We start from the raw sequence: 15,319 nt of genomic DNA on the forward strand, positions 1-15,319 counted from the left end.
CTGCTAGAAAGCTGAACATGAAGAAGAACTTCATCCTTCAGCATGACAACGACCCATAAGGGTGTGCACACTTATGCAACCATATTACTTTAGTTTTTTAATTTTTACAGAACTTTTTTAAAGGTGGAAAAAGTTCTGAAATTATTCATCTTTGTCTCATTTTTGTTTACATCGCAGAAACCTGACATTTTAACAGGGGTGTGTAGACTTTTTTTATCCACTGTAAATTACTCCTGCACTGCGCACTACGTGTGACATTGCTAGTTTCTCTTGCTTCGGTCCCCCAGCTCTGCTGATCCTCTACCGCTCAGTCCTCTCTCTCCGGTCCCCACTCACCGTCAGCTATAGCGTACCGGCATACCACGTGTGCCATTTGATAGTTGCTCCACTTCAGACTGGCTGATAACTGCTGTGGAACTTCTTCCTTTGCTGTGTTACCCTTCTGCAGTATGGACAGGGTTAAACTGAATATTCATTAATGCAGAAGTGCAGCAGCCATCTTTAAGGAGACAACTTTGCAATGGTCATCCATGGAATGTCTCCAGTGCAGGGGGCAGCCATCTTGCCTGGGTCCAAATTTGATTGTGCAGGTGATTGCCTGATGCAACAAGGCAAGGAGAAGGGGTCTACAGTAGGAAGAGGGCAATGAAGGGGGAACAGTGGTGTGTGTTTTTGCTGGCGCTATCTGATGCTGTGTTACCCAGGAGAAGAATGATGATCAGAGGCTTAGCTGCTGCTGGATGAATGGGTCCCTGCCGTAGATGACCACAAGTGGGTTAGAACTCACAGAAGCAAAGTGATTGAGAACCTTCTCCCTGGGAGGGTGTGATATGGATGCCTGGTGGATCAGAGAGCTAGAGAGCACTCCCACCACTTGTATCGAAGGAAAAGGGGGACTGTTTCAGCAGGACTGAAAGACAGAGATCATCAGCGGCTTCTGTCCCTATCAGACTTGAACTGGACTTTTATTGAATCAGAGCACATGTCCAGAGACCCAGAAGAGGGTGCCCTGGGTCTGGTAAGAGGATAATATCATACAAGTTAATCTGTTGTCTGCTGGGAACCTGTTGTACTTTTTTCAAAGGCACCAACTTTGCTGGCCAAAAGGTACTTTTTTTTTTTTTTATCAATCACCGGGTTGGTGGGATAAAACTGGCACAGTTATAGCAAATTAGGACTGTCTTTATATACTTTTGCAATGTAAATGCAGCTCAGTTCTATTTATTAGTCAGAATACTTAAAAGTGGAGGTCCGCCCATCCCTGCAAAAATTAAAAGCCAGCAGCTACACGTGTGGCAGCTACTCAGTGGCTTACGCATGCACAGGGACGATCCTGGACAGGGTGCACGGGGTGCAGTGCACCCAGGCGCCACAGAGGTGGGAGCGCTGAAGAGCCAGAGTGCTCCCCTCCCTCCTCCTCCTCCTCTTCCTTGTCCGTAGGCGGATCTCTCTGCTGGTCGCCGCCTTGACCTGCCGAGTGCCGAAGCCCGTCCCCCCTCCCTCCTCCCTCCTCCTGTCAGAGGAGGAGAGCAAAATTAGATCGGAGCGGCTGTCTCTGCCGCGCAGTGACATCACTGGGGGGGGGGGGGCGGCCCGTGCCCAAGGCCAATGTGTTCCAGTTCTCCTCCTTCGACCAGACCTCCTGTGTCTCAATCCCGCCTGCTGCCCAAGCCTGACACGCTCCACCCGGGCGGCGCGGCTGCACATTGTTCTCTCCTCTCCAGCTGCCGGCCCACCCGGGTGTTTTAAATTACCTAATGGGGGGGCATGTTTGTCCTGGGGGGTCTATACTAATGTAAGGGAGGGGTTTCTCCTGGGGGGTCTATAGTAATGTAGGGGGGGTGGTTTGTCCTGGGGGGGTCTACACTAATGTAGGGGGGGTGGTTTGTTCTGGGGGGTCTATACTAATGTAGGGGGAGGGGTTTCTCCTGGGGGGTCTATAGTAATGTAAGGGGGGTGGTTTGTCCTGGGGGGGTCTATACTAATGTAGGGGGGTGGTTTGTTCTGGGGGTCTGTACTAATGTGGGGGGGGTTTCGTCCTGGGGGGGTCTATACTAATGTACGGGGGTGTTTTTGTCCTGGGGGGGTTTATACTAATGTAGGGGGGTGGTTTGTTCTGGGGAGTCTGTACTAATGTGGGGGGGGGGGGTGGTTTCGTCCTGGGGAGGTCTATACTAATGTACGGGGGTGGTTTCGTCCTGGGGGGTCTATACTAATGTAGGGGGGTGGTTTGTTCTGGGGGGTCTGTACTAATGTGGGGGGGGGGGTTTCGTCCTGGGGGTCTATACTAATGTAGGGGGGTGGTTTGTCCTGGGGGGTCTGTACTAATGTAGGAGAGGTAGTTTGGCCGGGGGGGTCTGTACTAATGGAGGAGGGTGGATTGTCGGGGGGTCTGTACTAATAGAGGGGGGTGCTTTGTTCTGGGGGGGGTCTGTACTAAAAGAGGGGGGTGGTTTGTCCGGGGGGTCTGTACTAATGGAGGGGGGGTTTGTCCTAGGGGTCTGTACTAATAGAGGGGAGGTGGTTTGTTCTGGGGGGTCTTTACTAATGGAGGGGGGGTCTTTACTAATGGAGGGCTGTGGTTTGTTCTGGGGGTCTGTATTAATGGAGGGGGGTGGTTTGTTCTGGGGGGGTCTGTACTAATGGAAGGGGGTGGTTTGTTCTAGGGGGGGTCTGTACTAATGGAGGAGGGGTGGTTTGTTCTGGGGGGTCTGTACTAATGGAGGGCGGATGGTTTCGTCCTGGGGGGTCTATACTAATGTAGGGGGGTGGTTTGTCCTGGGGGGTCTATACTAATGGAGGGGGGTGGTTTGTTCTGGGGGGTCTGTACTAATTAAGGGGGGTGGCTTGTTCTGGGGGGTCTGTACTAATGGAGGAGGGGTGGTTTTGTACTAATGGAGGGGGTGGTTTGTCCTGAGGGGGGCCTATACTGATGGGAGGTCTGTACTAGTGAGCGGCGCACTATGTTTCTTCCCCCGCCTTCATATCAGCCAGGGAAGAAAAAAAAGGAGCAAAGAAGAGGATTGTGGGACATGTAGTCCCGAGGACTGGCAGCCCCACTGTAACATGGAAACTGCAGCCCACACAGCATGCTCAGCTGAATGGGAGAGAGAGCCAGGAGTCCGGGAAAGCTTTCAGGCAAGTACACCCAGGACTCCAGAGGGAAAGGACAGTGCTGAGGGAACACCATCAGAGAGAGAACCCCACTGCCCTGTGCCACCAGAGGGAAAGCCACACAGCCTGGTGCCATCCCTGGCGGAGAAAGGAATGGAGTCATTGCCAGAATACAGATCTGGGCTCTACCCAATGGAGTCGCCACGGGCAATTCAGAGTGAGCTGACTCCTGATCAGAGGAACCGTTGTTGCTGTATCGCTGGGTCAGGTGAGAGGGCCGATCGGCCATTATCTACTAACGTTCATAAGAACTGCAGTCTCTGACCATCTCTTGTACTATGTCTGCAGTCTCTGACCATCTCTTGTAACATGTCTGCAGTCTCTGACCATCTTCTGTAGTATGTCTGCAGTCTCTGATCATCTCCTGTACTATGTCTGCAGTCTCTGATCATCTCCTCTATCATATCTCCAGTCTCTGACCGTCTCCTGTACTATGTCCCCAGTCTCTGACCATCTCTTGTAACATGTCTCCAGTCTCTGACCATCTCCTGTACTATGCCTGGGGGATCTTTCTAACAGACTATTGTTAAGAGATCATGGGAGGATCCTAGGGTAACGAAGACTTCTTAGGGGAGCATCTCTGTGTTTGAGTCATTGCCATAGAAACATTTGTAAAGGGGAGGAGTTGGTAAGATAACCACGCCCACGTGGGGGCGCCGGAAATATTTCTGCACCCAGGCATCTGTGACCCTAGGATCGGCCCTGCGCATGCATTTGCAAATGCATGCAGACTAAACCCCTGTTTTTAACGCATACTGTTGGCCAGGTTTAATCGGTCGTCTGTGAGCTGGTTGGTAAGTTAAGCTTGTTTTTTTTTTTTTCCTTTGGATTTATCCTTGGCCCTGTTTATACCAGCAGCTACACATAATGCAGCTGCTGACTTTTAATAATAGGACATTTACCTGTCCTGGAGTCCAGCGATGTCGGCACTGCAGCTGATGTTCCCATCAGCTGTCAGGTGCTGCTGCCGCCGCCATTGCGGGTAAGGGGACCCGGCAGTGTAGCCTTGCGGCTTAACGCCGGGAACCCTACTGCGGCTGTGTGAGGCTCCTCTCTCCTACTGGCCCGGCGGCAGGGGGAAGGAGGAGGGATGAGGAGGGAGCTGAGCTGCTGGCGCAAATCGCTGCGGTGAGATCTCCCGGAAGTGGGGACAGGATACCTGTGAAAGACAGGTATCCCCCCCCCCCCAAAAGGTGCCAAATGAGGCACCGGAGGGAGGGGGGGGGGTTGAAGACAAATCAGCGGAAATTCTTAGTCTTATTCATTGCCTTTATATATACACTTGCTAATCAATTCTCTTTTTTAGGCTATGCTTGGCCTTTGAAATACCTCAGGGTGTGTCAGTAAGTGCTGGGTGAGTGAGGGATGTCATCTTCATGTGTGAGAAGTCACAAAACAATTCAGCAGCTCCTCAGGAGATAGCACTGCACATGTCAAATGTGTAGTGAAGTCAAGATTAAGTTTAAGGCCCCAGAACTTGCACTAAATAGGTCAGAATTAGCAACTCCTATAGTTTTACCCTGACTGGTGTCTTTTGAGCCCCGTGTCTATATGTTGGTATACAAAGAAAATGGAGGTGCAAAAAAAAAAATAAATAAAAGTTGTTGCTTTATTCCCAGCATTGCCACTATCCATACATCACTACATCCCAGCCATGAGTAAAAGCGTGAACTGCCAGCTCAATGACTCCAATTCACTAGCGAGCGCTCCAGCTGGACATAAGCCAAAACCCAAAGCCTGGCTCATCAGTTCTGCCCATTACTGACACATTCCAAAATACTATCTCAGCATGTTTATAAATCAAAACCTGCAGAGCGAGAATCAGGAATCAAAAACAGCAGGATTCAAATTTTGTTTCATAACAGAATCGTAGAATCCCTTCCAAAGCAGAAAAATAATGTTTTGAATTTAGAACCATAGTAGGAAACGTGACCCCTTTCTGTTTTGCAAGCTAAACTAAAAAAAAAAAAAAAAAAAAAAAAAAAAAAAAACACACCACAGCTTGATCGTCACATACACACAAGAAAAAAAAAAAAGACAATTTGAGATGTTTTTGTGTACGTAAAACTTCTTCTCTTTGGAACAAAACAAAACAAAGTCACGTGCTGTATAAAGAGGACCTGGTCAGGACAGTACCAGAGATACGATCGCTGGATTGAGGCTGAAGGTAATATCAAAAAGGTGGGCTGCACTCAGCGGGGTGGTGGGATTTATTAAGGGACGACTTCACTAAAAGGGCAAGAAGTTGCCCAAAAAAAAGGTGAACCTTTGTTAGGCACCCAGCCAGAGATTCAGGCTGCATTCACACTACAGCGTTTTGAATCGCGGCCAGATTGGCCGCAATTCTGCCCGCGATTTGACAGCGCCGAGGTGTGAAGGACAAAATACGCGGGACTCGCATTCGAGAAGCCATTCATTTGAATGACACCTCAAATCGCGGTGCGGATTGGTCGCGAATGTCGCACGATAAAATGTGCTGCAATCGCAGGACGCATGTCACCCAAAAGTAGCTCCTGAACTATTTTTGCGGCGACGTGCATCCCGCGATGCGGGTTGCGGCGATTGCAGCGCGTTTAAATCGCAAGACAATCGGGGCAGACCTGCACCGCGATTTCAGGTGTCATTCAAATGAATGGCACCTCAAAGGCGAGTCCCGCGTTTTTGTCATACACACCTCGGCGCTGTGAAATCACGGGCAGGTCCGCGGCAAATCTGCCCGCGATTCAAAACGTTGTAGTGTGAATGCAGCCTAAAGGATTGAGCAAGGATGTGCACGTGGACACGACTGGCTTATATACAGAACATATGTTATTATACCCAACAGACCAGGATCCCCTCCCCTACAGTTAGCTCTGGACATAATTACCATTCTCTGGCTTGTCCACAAACTGGGCAATATCCCAGATACTACCACTAAAATTGGTTCCCACCTACTCGGGAACATCGAAGAAGTATAAAGCCTCTAAAACCATAAGTTCAGTAAGAAGGGAAAAGAGAGTGTACCATCATCCAATAACTGAGAAATAGAGAAATGAGGAGGTTGGTCCCCAACCAAACCCCCAGAGCAAGGGACAAGTGGACTATCGCGGTAATAGTTAGATCAATATAAAATTCTAATTATATGATATATAATGTTTATTAATACAAAATTAATATAAAACATATAGTCAAATACATGTTAAAATGCATGGTAACGATCCATGTATATCACCAGTATAATGGTCCCAAAGGGGGTTTATCACATTGGGATAGTTGATCACGGATAACATATATCAACTAGTTTCGCGGTCTGAATGTCGCTTCGTCAGGGGAATATCTGTTATTTGATTGACAGGTGATCAATATCAAAACATTTTACAAAATACACAAAATGTATTGAGTTAATAACAAAAGCAATATATGTACGTGGGGGGGGGGGGGGGGGGGAGCGATGCTGCTTACCCGTAGCTCAGGTCCAGGCAGAGCAAATTGCTCTGCTTGGACCTGAGCTACGGGTAAGCAGTTGTATACACTATATTATTTTTTCTTTATTCGCTATTTCCCCCCCCCCTATGAAAGTGGAGTTACCCTTTAACCACATCCAGCCTTGTGATGCCTTTATTCAGTTGTCATGTTGCTATGACGAGAGTGAAGTGCTACTAGCGTCCCCTGGCTGTCAGGCCTGGAAAAGGTTGGCCAGCCATTGGAACCACTGGGGAGTGAGGAAGTGAAGCCATATAGCCGGGATGGTGGAAAGGTGATTGGGCCCCTGCCCCCCTTCTTAAACATTGGGGAGAGTCATGGGCAAAAGTATCGTATTGCCCTGAAGTTCAAGTAATTATAAAGGTTCTTTGTTATATATATAAAAAAAAAAACATGTTATACTTGCCTCCTCTGTGCAGTTGGTTTTCTTGGGTCCCTCTTTGCTGCTCCTGACCCCTCCCTCCTTTGAGTGCCCCTCAGCCAGCAGCTTGCTTCAGGGGGCACCCAAGCTGAGTCAGAGCTCAGTATACCCATTCAGACATGGAGCCCTGACCTAGCTCCGCCCCCTCTCTCCACTGATTGGCTGACTGAATTGACAGCCGCGGGAGCCAATGGCGCCACTGCTCTGTCTCAGCCTATCAGCTGAGGGGATCGTGGACATCGCTGGAGAGAGAAGGGGCTCAGGAAAGTAATTAGGGGGGTTCTGGGGAGGCTGCTATACACAAAAGGTTTTTTATCTTAATGCACCTTCTGCCTTTACATCTCTTTTCACTTCACGTTGGGGACAAGCTTGGCTGCTCACTTTGGCCACGCGTAAGGCACCCCGCCACCCACCAACAACTTCTCTTTAAATTTTAATCCCTTAATAACAACCATTAAAGCTAAAACACAGAAATGGTCCAGGTTGCCACTGGGAGTCATGGGATGAGCCAATCTAATGAAGATGATCCTACTGCCTAAAATATGCATTATGAACCTCCCCAGAATATATCCCCCCCCCCCCCCCATGTACTTTAAAATTCTAAAGTCTCTTCTTAAAACCCTTTGGGCTAGTGGCTGGTATTATTGAGGATGGTCTATACTTCCAAGACCAGTAGACCTGGGCGACCTACGTTACCAGACTTTCATTAGTATTACATAGCCTCACAACTTTCACATGTACCCCATTGGTGGAATTCAGAATTATCCAGATTCTAAAACCTCTCTGCATTACCAGATGAAGCATTTCCCCAGACCCTTTATACTAAACTTCCAGTGGGTATCAAGGTACACTTCCTAAAACCAGCAACATGTTATAAAATCAAGTATAATGCAGACTTTAGAAAGTTTGGAAAGCTATGCGAGCTAAAATACGTGTCCCACCTCTATATACCCAAACTCTTCTTTATCTTAACAGCCTCTTAGCTGAATTTTCACTATTTCCACACACGGAATTACTAGTATATATTGGGAATTACTTGCCTAGGCCATATCTATGAGCATAATTGCATCAAGTCCTAGAGTTCCAACTCCTCGATCACATTTTAGTCCCTTATATCCAGCTTTTGGACAGCTTTTTGCTACCCATATTCAGTTCCCTGCCCCAATAGGGGACGTACCCAGGTTGCCCAGTTGTTAACCCACCTTGAACCAAACTATTTTCCAGAATCTACCAGCACCTGCTTGATGCAAAATTGCAAAAGCCAACATATCTTAAGAAATCTTTCCTGGAGACTCCTATAGGCCCTTTGGATGATGATGATGATGATGCGTGGGAAGAGGCCCTTTTGGCCCATTAATAGGTCTCTCTAAGAATCTTTGATAAGCTTACGCAATTATTTAGTGCCTATCTGATCCCAATTTGTGAAGTACATGCTACAATATAACCCTAAATGTCAGCTTCCAAGGTCCTTCTTTCTTAAAATTTGGACATGCCCAGAAATCCAAGGATATTAAAAAACAAATAGTAGGGTTCCTTCATGATCTAATGGGCTCCCCATTGGGACTGGATTCCAAAGTTTGCCTACTGGACATTACTTAAAGCGCAACTCCACTTTTGTTGAGAAAGCGATTTCTGAACATAGAGGTTGCTCAATAAAATATGACAAAATATGGAGTAGATGGCTCTCATCGCCCACTTCTACTAATCTCTTAGATTCGATTTAAACCCAGTGCCAAGGGGATTTTTAGATTGTATTTATTACAGGTACTTATATAGTGTGGAAAATGTATGCAGCGCTATACCTGTATACTGTACATTCACCTCAGTCCCTGCCCTCAAAGGGCTTACAATCTAAAGTATTTGACTCACATTCATACATACAAATACTGAGGACAATTTTAGACAGGAGCCAATTCACCTACCAGCATGTCTTTGCAATGTGGGAGAAGAAACCGGAGTCCCTGAAGGAAACCCACTCAGGCACACAGTTAGGACATGCAAACCCCAGGCAGGTAACGCCGTAGTTAAGATTCAAATCAATGACCCCAGTGCTGCCAGGCGGAAGTGCTAACCACTTAGCCACTATGCTACCCACTAGATTACTATTAGGGTTGCACCGATACTGAGTATTTGTACAAGTATCGGTACTCGTGCAAATGCACCGATACCTGAAACCGATACTTTCAGGCTCGGTTCTTTGAGCTGTCAGTGGGGTCTCCCCTGTGTTAACGAAGTCCGGTAATTGGAGCTGTCAAAAAAAAAAAAAAACAAACAGCCACAATGTTTATTAACAACATTGCTAAGCCCTGAAACACTAAAATAAAAAGAAACATTGTTTCTTTTTGTATATTTCTGTTTCTTCATCTGCAGATCAAAGAGATGAACAAATGTTCCTCTGTTTAACCCCTTATTAACCCTTAATTTACTCTAATCAGCCTTAATTAACTCCCTATTCTCCTCCATTTAATTATTATTTTCCTGCTTTTTTTTTTCTTTTGTTCACGTCTATTTTATAAACAATAAACAATTCAAACTTTTTTTTTTTTTTGTTTGCTTTGTTAGTGAATATTTTTACACACATACATATTAACATATATTTACACATTTCACATTGAAAAGGCGCAAAATTAAAAAAAAAAAAAAAAAAAATCAATTTATTTAATTTGTAAATAACTTTTCAATGCTTTGTACCATTGCTGACAGCTGAAGTTAAAAAAAAAACAGTTTTGGTAGGTATCGGTATTTGGTATCGGCAAGTACTAAAAAAAGTATCGGTACTCCTACTCATTGTAAAAAAAAAAAAAAAAAAAAAAAAAATGGTATTGGTGCATCCCTAATTACGATATTCTTTTTTTCCCTCATTGCCTCTGCAGAGTAAAAGAGAGATGAGCTCATCTATGTGCTGCTTCTCCTTTGACTGTCCAATCACAGGCTGGGGGCGGTTTCAAGACGACCTTGACCTTGAAGAAATGGGTTGAATGGTGCAGTAGAGACAAGGGAACACTTGAGAAAAGAAGAGATTGCTGCACACCCCGAGTAATAACGGAAAAAAAAGGGAATTGTCCCCCAAAAGGGGTTTTCTAGGCAGCAGGCAATGTGGGAATGATAACACCAGATTAAAATAAGTAAACTTTATTGAAACATAATTTCAAAAAATGGCAATAGAGTTAAAATATGAGCTGTGGTACAGGAGATATTGAAAACGCAACAGTGCATGGAAAAACTATACGCAGTGATACAAATATTCATGCGCTTGGATGAAATCTGACGTGTTTCGACCCCATTCAATGAATGCTGACGCGTTTGGGTTGAATGGTGCTGACCATTGGACTGAGGACATCTAGCAGCATAAAAAAAAAAAGCACTGCAGGGGAAATCTCTGAATTTAAGGTAAATATTGCAGCAAAAATTTGTTGGGTTGTTTTATATCTTAATGGACTATTCATTTTGATCTTGATATTTTTGGCTGGAGTTCTGCTTTAAAGAGTATCACGCTGCAGCAAAAGTGTGAATCACAACAAACATTCCTAACACTCTAGTTTCCAAAATGAGAGAAATCTTTTGGCTCCTAAGATACCATCACTGCAATAATATTTGCATCAACAAAACAAACTAATTAAAATCTGAACCACATCTGGCAGCTTCTTGCTGGGGTGGAATATAACAGCTGTGCCGTAACACAACCTCCCAAAAAATCCAGCAAATGCATCAATCCTGTCACTTTAAATAGCATTCCCCATTCCCCAGTTAAAGAGATGCAACTGGCAGAGGGAAAATGATGAGGTTTATTATAAATTTGTGGAAGGAAAAAAAAAAAAAAAACAGTTGTATGATTTGTGCCAAAGGATTTGCACTGGGTGCAGAGCTCAGATCAGGGTAATGGGTTGTCATGGTTATAGGCTTTCAAATGCACGTTCCATCTGATATTAAACATTCCACACTGCTGGAATGAGGGAGTGACCCCATATTTTCGTAGAGCAAACGCCTTCCTTACACATATTTTGATTTCAAATAAACAGAAAAGGATCCCGTTTAGTAGTCTGAGTTACTGAAAAAGTATGCAGGGGTATGAAATTAAGAGATGAAAGCACGCCATGCACATCCCATACAGCATATGGAAATCATTCCATTTTCCTCAATATATGTGCAAGGCTAGCCGCAAATGGGACAGATGTTTCTGAGAATGATGAGGCACAAGATACCTACCCGTCTTGGAACCAGTGCTGCAATACCAGGGCCCGACCTTGCCAGAAGACAGTCTAAGAACCCTGGCAGGACAGACCCTGGTGTACTATCCAAATTGGCTAAATGCTATGCTTGAAAATAAGCTAGAGCCTTTTTTTTTACCCCCCAAAATAAAAAATAAATAAAAATGGTGCCCCCATCCCCAACATTAGGAAGCCAGCAGTTGGAGCACAGCCCACAAATATCAAGGGTACCAATTATATAACCATTATCCACTTGTTACCCTCTAGTTCCCAACCTACAGTCCTTTGGTATATAATGTGCGGCCTTTGGACCTCAGCAATTGTGACCTTTACAAAAAGCTTTGGGCGCATCTCCAGGCTCCTAGTCCCACGGTCTCTCACTATCGAGGTGCCGTCAAGAAAAGAGGCTGTCCTGGCCCTGAATGTACAAAACAGAAGCCCATGTACGACAAGTGAAAACGGCTGCAGCCCGAGTCCATACAGGCCACGCCCCATTGCGTTTCGTCCCGCTCACAGGGCTCAGTTATGGAGGTCTATGACAAAGCCCTGTTGGCAGGGTGACACTCCTCGGGCCTCAGCAGTCTGTAGTGGCAACATTAATTTAGGGTGATAGCATTAATCTCTAGATTGTAAGCTCTAACAAGCAGGGCCCTCTGATTCCTCATGTATTGTATTGTAACTGTACCGTTTTCCCGAACGTTGTAAAGCTGCGCAAACTGTTGGCGCTAAAAAAATCCTGTACAATAATAATAATACTACCATCATGTAACATGTTCCCAGTTAGGTATTGTCTTCTGCAGCATATCCCCAGCCAACAATGAATCCTGTCCTCACTCTTTGACCCTCATTTCCTCTATTAGCTCTGCAGTCTCTGACGGTCCTCTCAAGCATTACTTATATTGAACATTATGTGCGACCCTTTGGTGATGTCAGGGGCCACATTTGAGGCCCCTTTAGCTCATAGGTTGACAACCACTGCTCTAGTTCAAGGGACAATAGGGGTGTTAGTCTAAAAATGTATGTCTGGGACTACAAAGCCAAAATGGTCAAAATTGACACCTGCCCATCACACCTATGTAAGCTTGTTGGATATAAAATCTTGAAACCACGGCCATTAAAGCAGAAATATACTCACTTTTTCAACTTTTACACCACCCAAATTCATACTATATATTCTATTGTTAGACTCCATCATGATCGCAAACATCTTTTCCCTTGCTGAGACATCGTGTTAACCATCTGTGGTGGACACACATGTGCAGTAGTAGGCTCCTTCCTGGAACCCTGGACCTGATGTAAAGATGTAATCATGCCAAGGCACATCCAATCACAATTCTTCTCTTCCTTCCAGTGACATCACTGGAGTTTGTAATTTTCTCCCAAAGTGCCCCCCCCCCCCCTTTTTTTTTTTTTGCTGTAGTATTCCCTCTTCTGCCTGAAGTTCCATTTGACTAACAACATCATTGGGGTTTGTACACTTTGAATTGAAAGCGTGGCTTGGCTCTGTCTGTGCATAGACTTCAGTGGAGGGCGGAAGAAGGGATATGGGATGTAAAGGTTGGAAACATTCCAAGATGGCTCCGGCTTTAGCGGGAGCAGGGAAGAAGTAGCCTACATTATGCAACACAGTAGGCAAAAATCATAGGAGGTGTATAGAGTCTTTATTAATGACGTAGTGAACTTTGTGCATGATGGTGATAGTTTTTCTGGCAGGGGATTTAAGGGTTTACTTACCCTTAAATGTACAGCACCCTCACCCAATTGCAGCTACAATGTCCTACATTTTTCTGGGAAGACTTTCCACAAGTTTTTTTTAGAGTGTCTGTGGGAATATATGCCCATTCAGCCAAAAGAGCATTTGTGAGATCTGCTACTGACGTTGGAAAAGAAGATCTGGCACACAGTTAACATTCCAGTTTATGCCAAAGGTGATCAAAAGGGCTGAAGTAAGGGTTCAGTGCAGGCCACTCAGGGTTCTCCACACCAACCTGGACAAACCATGTCTCTATGGAGCTGAACAGAACAGAAAAGATCCTTCCCAGAAATCTTATCATAAAGTTGAAAGTGCACAATTATCTAATATCTAAGAAAACAGGAGGAAATAGGATTTTGAAATAGGCTTTCCTCAATGGGTACCCAACAGTAGCTCAAACCATAGAAACACACAAAAAGGACCACCAGACCAAGAATGAGGTGAAAGAGTCCAAAATAATTTTTAACTGTTGATAAATTGCTCACATAAAAACATCCAATGCGTTTTGGCGGCCAAAACACTCAAAGAATAGATATAAAACACTGATGAATATGGCTTTTGGAGCACTGGGATCCTCAACATTGTTAAGAATCCTTATAGGGTGTAGAGACTTGAGTAAGGCCTCTTAAAACAAAAGTATACGTTATAAGAAAGTGAGACAGTCCCACACAAGTAATAAACATTATTTAGAATTTGTTGTTCACAATGTCAGAGCGTTTCGAGGGGTTCTGAGGGCTCCCCTTCATCAGAACTTTAAACTATCAGAAGTGATAAAATCCAGAGAAGAAGAGAAGATAAAATGGTTGTGGATACGATTTGATGGAGGGTTAGAATTGCGATCCGGTAGCTGGTTTATTAGCCTGCTAAAGCCACAGAATTTCTCAATACTCTCAACTGTCTCTGGCTCCCCCATCGGTCCATGGCTTCCAGGGTCAAAATACTGACCTACTCACTAATAATTTTCCTTCAGAGATACAGGCATAAGCTGGTGTTATGAGTAAATCACTTGTCCTAGAACTGAGAATTCAAACATTTCAGTTATATAATGGGAGGACAAAAAAAGGAAGGATGGGATTTGCAGACCATGGGATGGTTTCCAATCAGACGGCCCAATCACCGTGAAAATCCTCCTTTCCAAGCCAGGACTGCAGATCCAGCTAGGCTTTGGCCACTGGCTGGAGACTTAGGCCAGGATATAAGTGAAATTGCTTCATGGAGAAACCACAAAATCCCTAAGGGCCCTGGCGATACTCACTAGGCCTTGTTCTCAGAATGTTCAGCCATATTCGGTTTCGTTTGGCACCTTATGTAGCACAGCTGCTGACTGCGTCTTGCCTTCTTGTCTACGCAGCTATAACTTCTACAGACACCAAGCTATCTGGGTTATAATAAGATAGATTTATGAACTTCTGTCTTATTCTGGAGATTTTTGCATATTTGCAGTCGATATAAGGGTACAGAAACACATCGTAGAGGCTTTAGGACTATTAGTCCCGTTCAGTCATGGAAACAAGTAGCAAAGTAGCTTCCATGCTGATGGTTAACTACCGTCTACGTTTTTTATGTCTTCTTCATCGTTCTCAAAAAGTACACATGCTCCCAGGACCATTGTAAATGTCTCCTGAATTCTAAATATATTTAGTCCGCTCTAAACTACGAAAACACCTAAATACAACATCGGTCTCTTACCTCCACGGGGTTTCGGTGAAGTGTGACCTCCCACAATCATGTCAATTCCTCGATCTTCAAGTTTTGATTTCCATTGCCGTATGAGGTTGGCCGTGTCATCCTGCAGGTGAAAAATAAAATTAAAAAAATTACAGACCAACCCTAGACAAAACTAAAATAAATGAAAGTGGTCGTCAATCCTTTAGAATGTAAGCTCTATGAGCAGGGCCTTCCTGTCCCTTCTGTATTGAACTGTATCGTAATTTGTGCTGTCCCCCCTCTACATTGTAAAGCGCTACGTAAACTGTTGGCACTATATAAATCGTGTCTTATAATAATAATAAGCCACTGTCATATTTATATAATCTTGTGTGTTTCCAAATCCTGTGTCCCCCAGTCTCTGTGTTTTTATAAAAAAAAAACGGTCTATACCTGATTTTAGAGTGCCGCTCTGCGCTCAGGTGACCGGCCGGCCCTCCCCTCACCCGATCTGACAGCTAGAGCAGAAGGGGCCAAAAATCCCCAGCTGACGTTAGTCGGGAGGGGAGGATGAGAGAGAGCCGGCCGGTCACGTTAGATTCTTCCAGAGCCTGGAGCAGCCCTGTGACCTCAGCTGATAGCAGGCTATAGCCC

At 45.0% G+C, this 15,319-nt stretch overlaps 1 protein-coding gene across 2 annotated transcripts in view; it reads right to left on the bottom strand.

Annotated features, from left to right (window-relative positions):
* The window catches only part of B3GNTL1 (UDP-GlcNAc:betaGal beta-1,3-N-acetylglucosaminyltransferase like 1), a 431,353-nt gene that overhangs the window by 393,695 nt on the left and 22,339 nt on the right, over nucleotides 1-15,319 (bottom strand). For both annotated transcript variants that reach the window (XM_073606958.1, XM_073606957.1), the window contains exon 4: nucleotides 14,708-14,807. In XM_073606958.1, the coding sequence (XP_073463059.1) occupies nucleotides 14,708-14,807 (100 nt within the window). The remainder of the gene's footprint in view (nucleotides 1-14,707; nucleotides 14,808-15,319) is intronic.

The sequence above is a fragment of the Aquarana catesbeiana genome, linkage group LG12 (genome assembly GCF_042186555.1).
Source record: "Aquarana catesbeiana isolate 2022-GZ linkage group LG12, ASM4218655v1, whole genome shotgun sequence".
Lineage (NCBI taxonomy): Eukaryota > Metazoa > Chordata > Amphibia > Anura > Ranidae > Aquarana > Aquarana catesbeiana.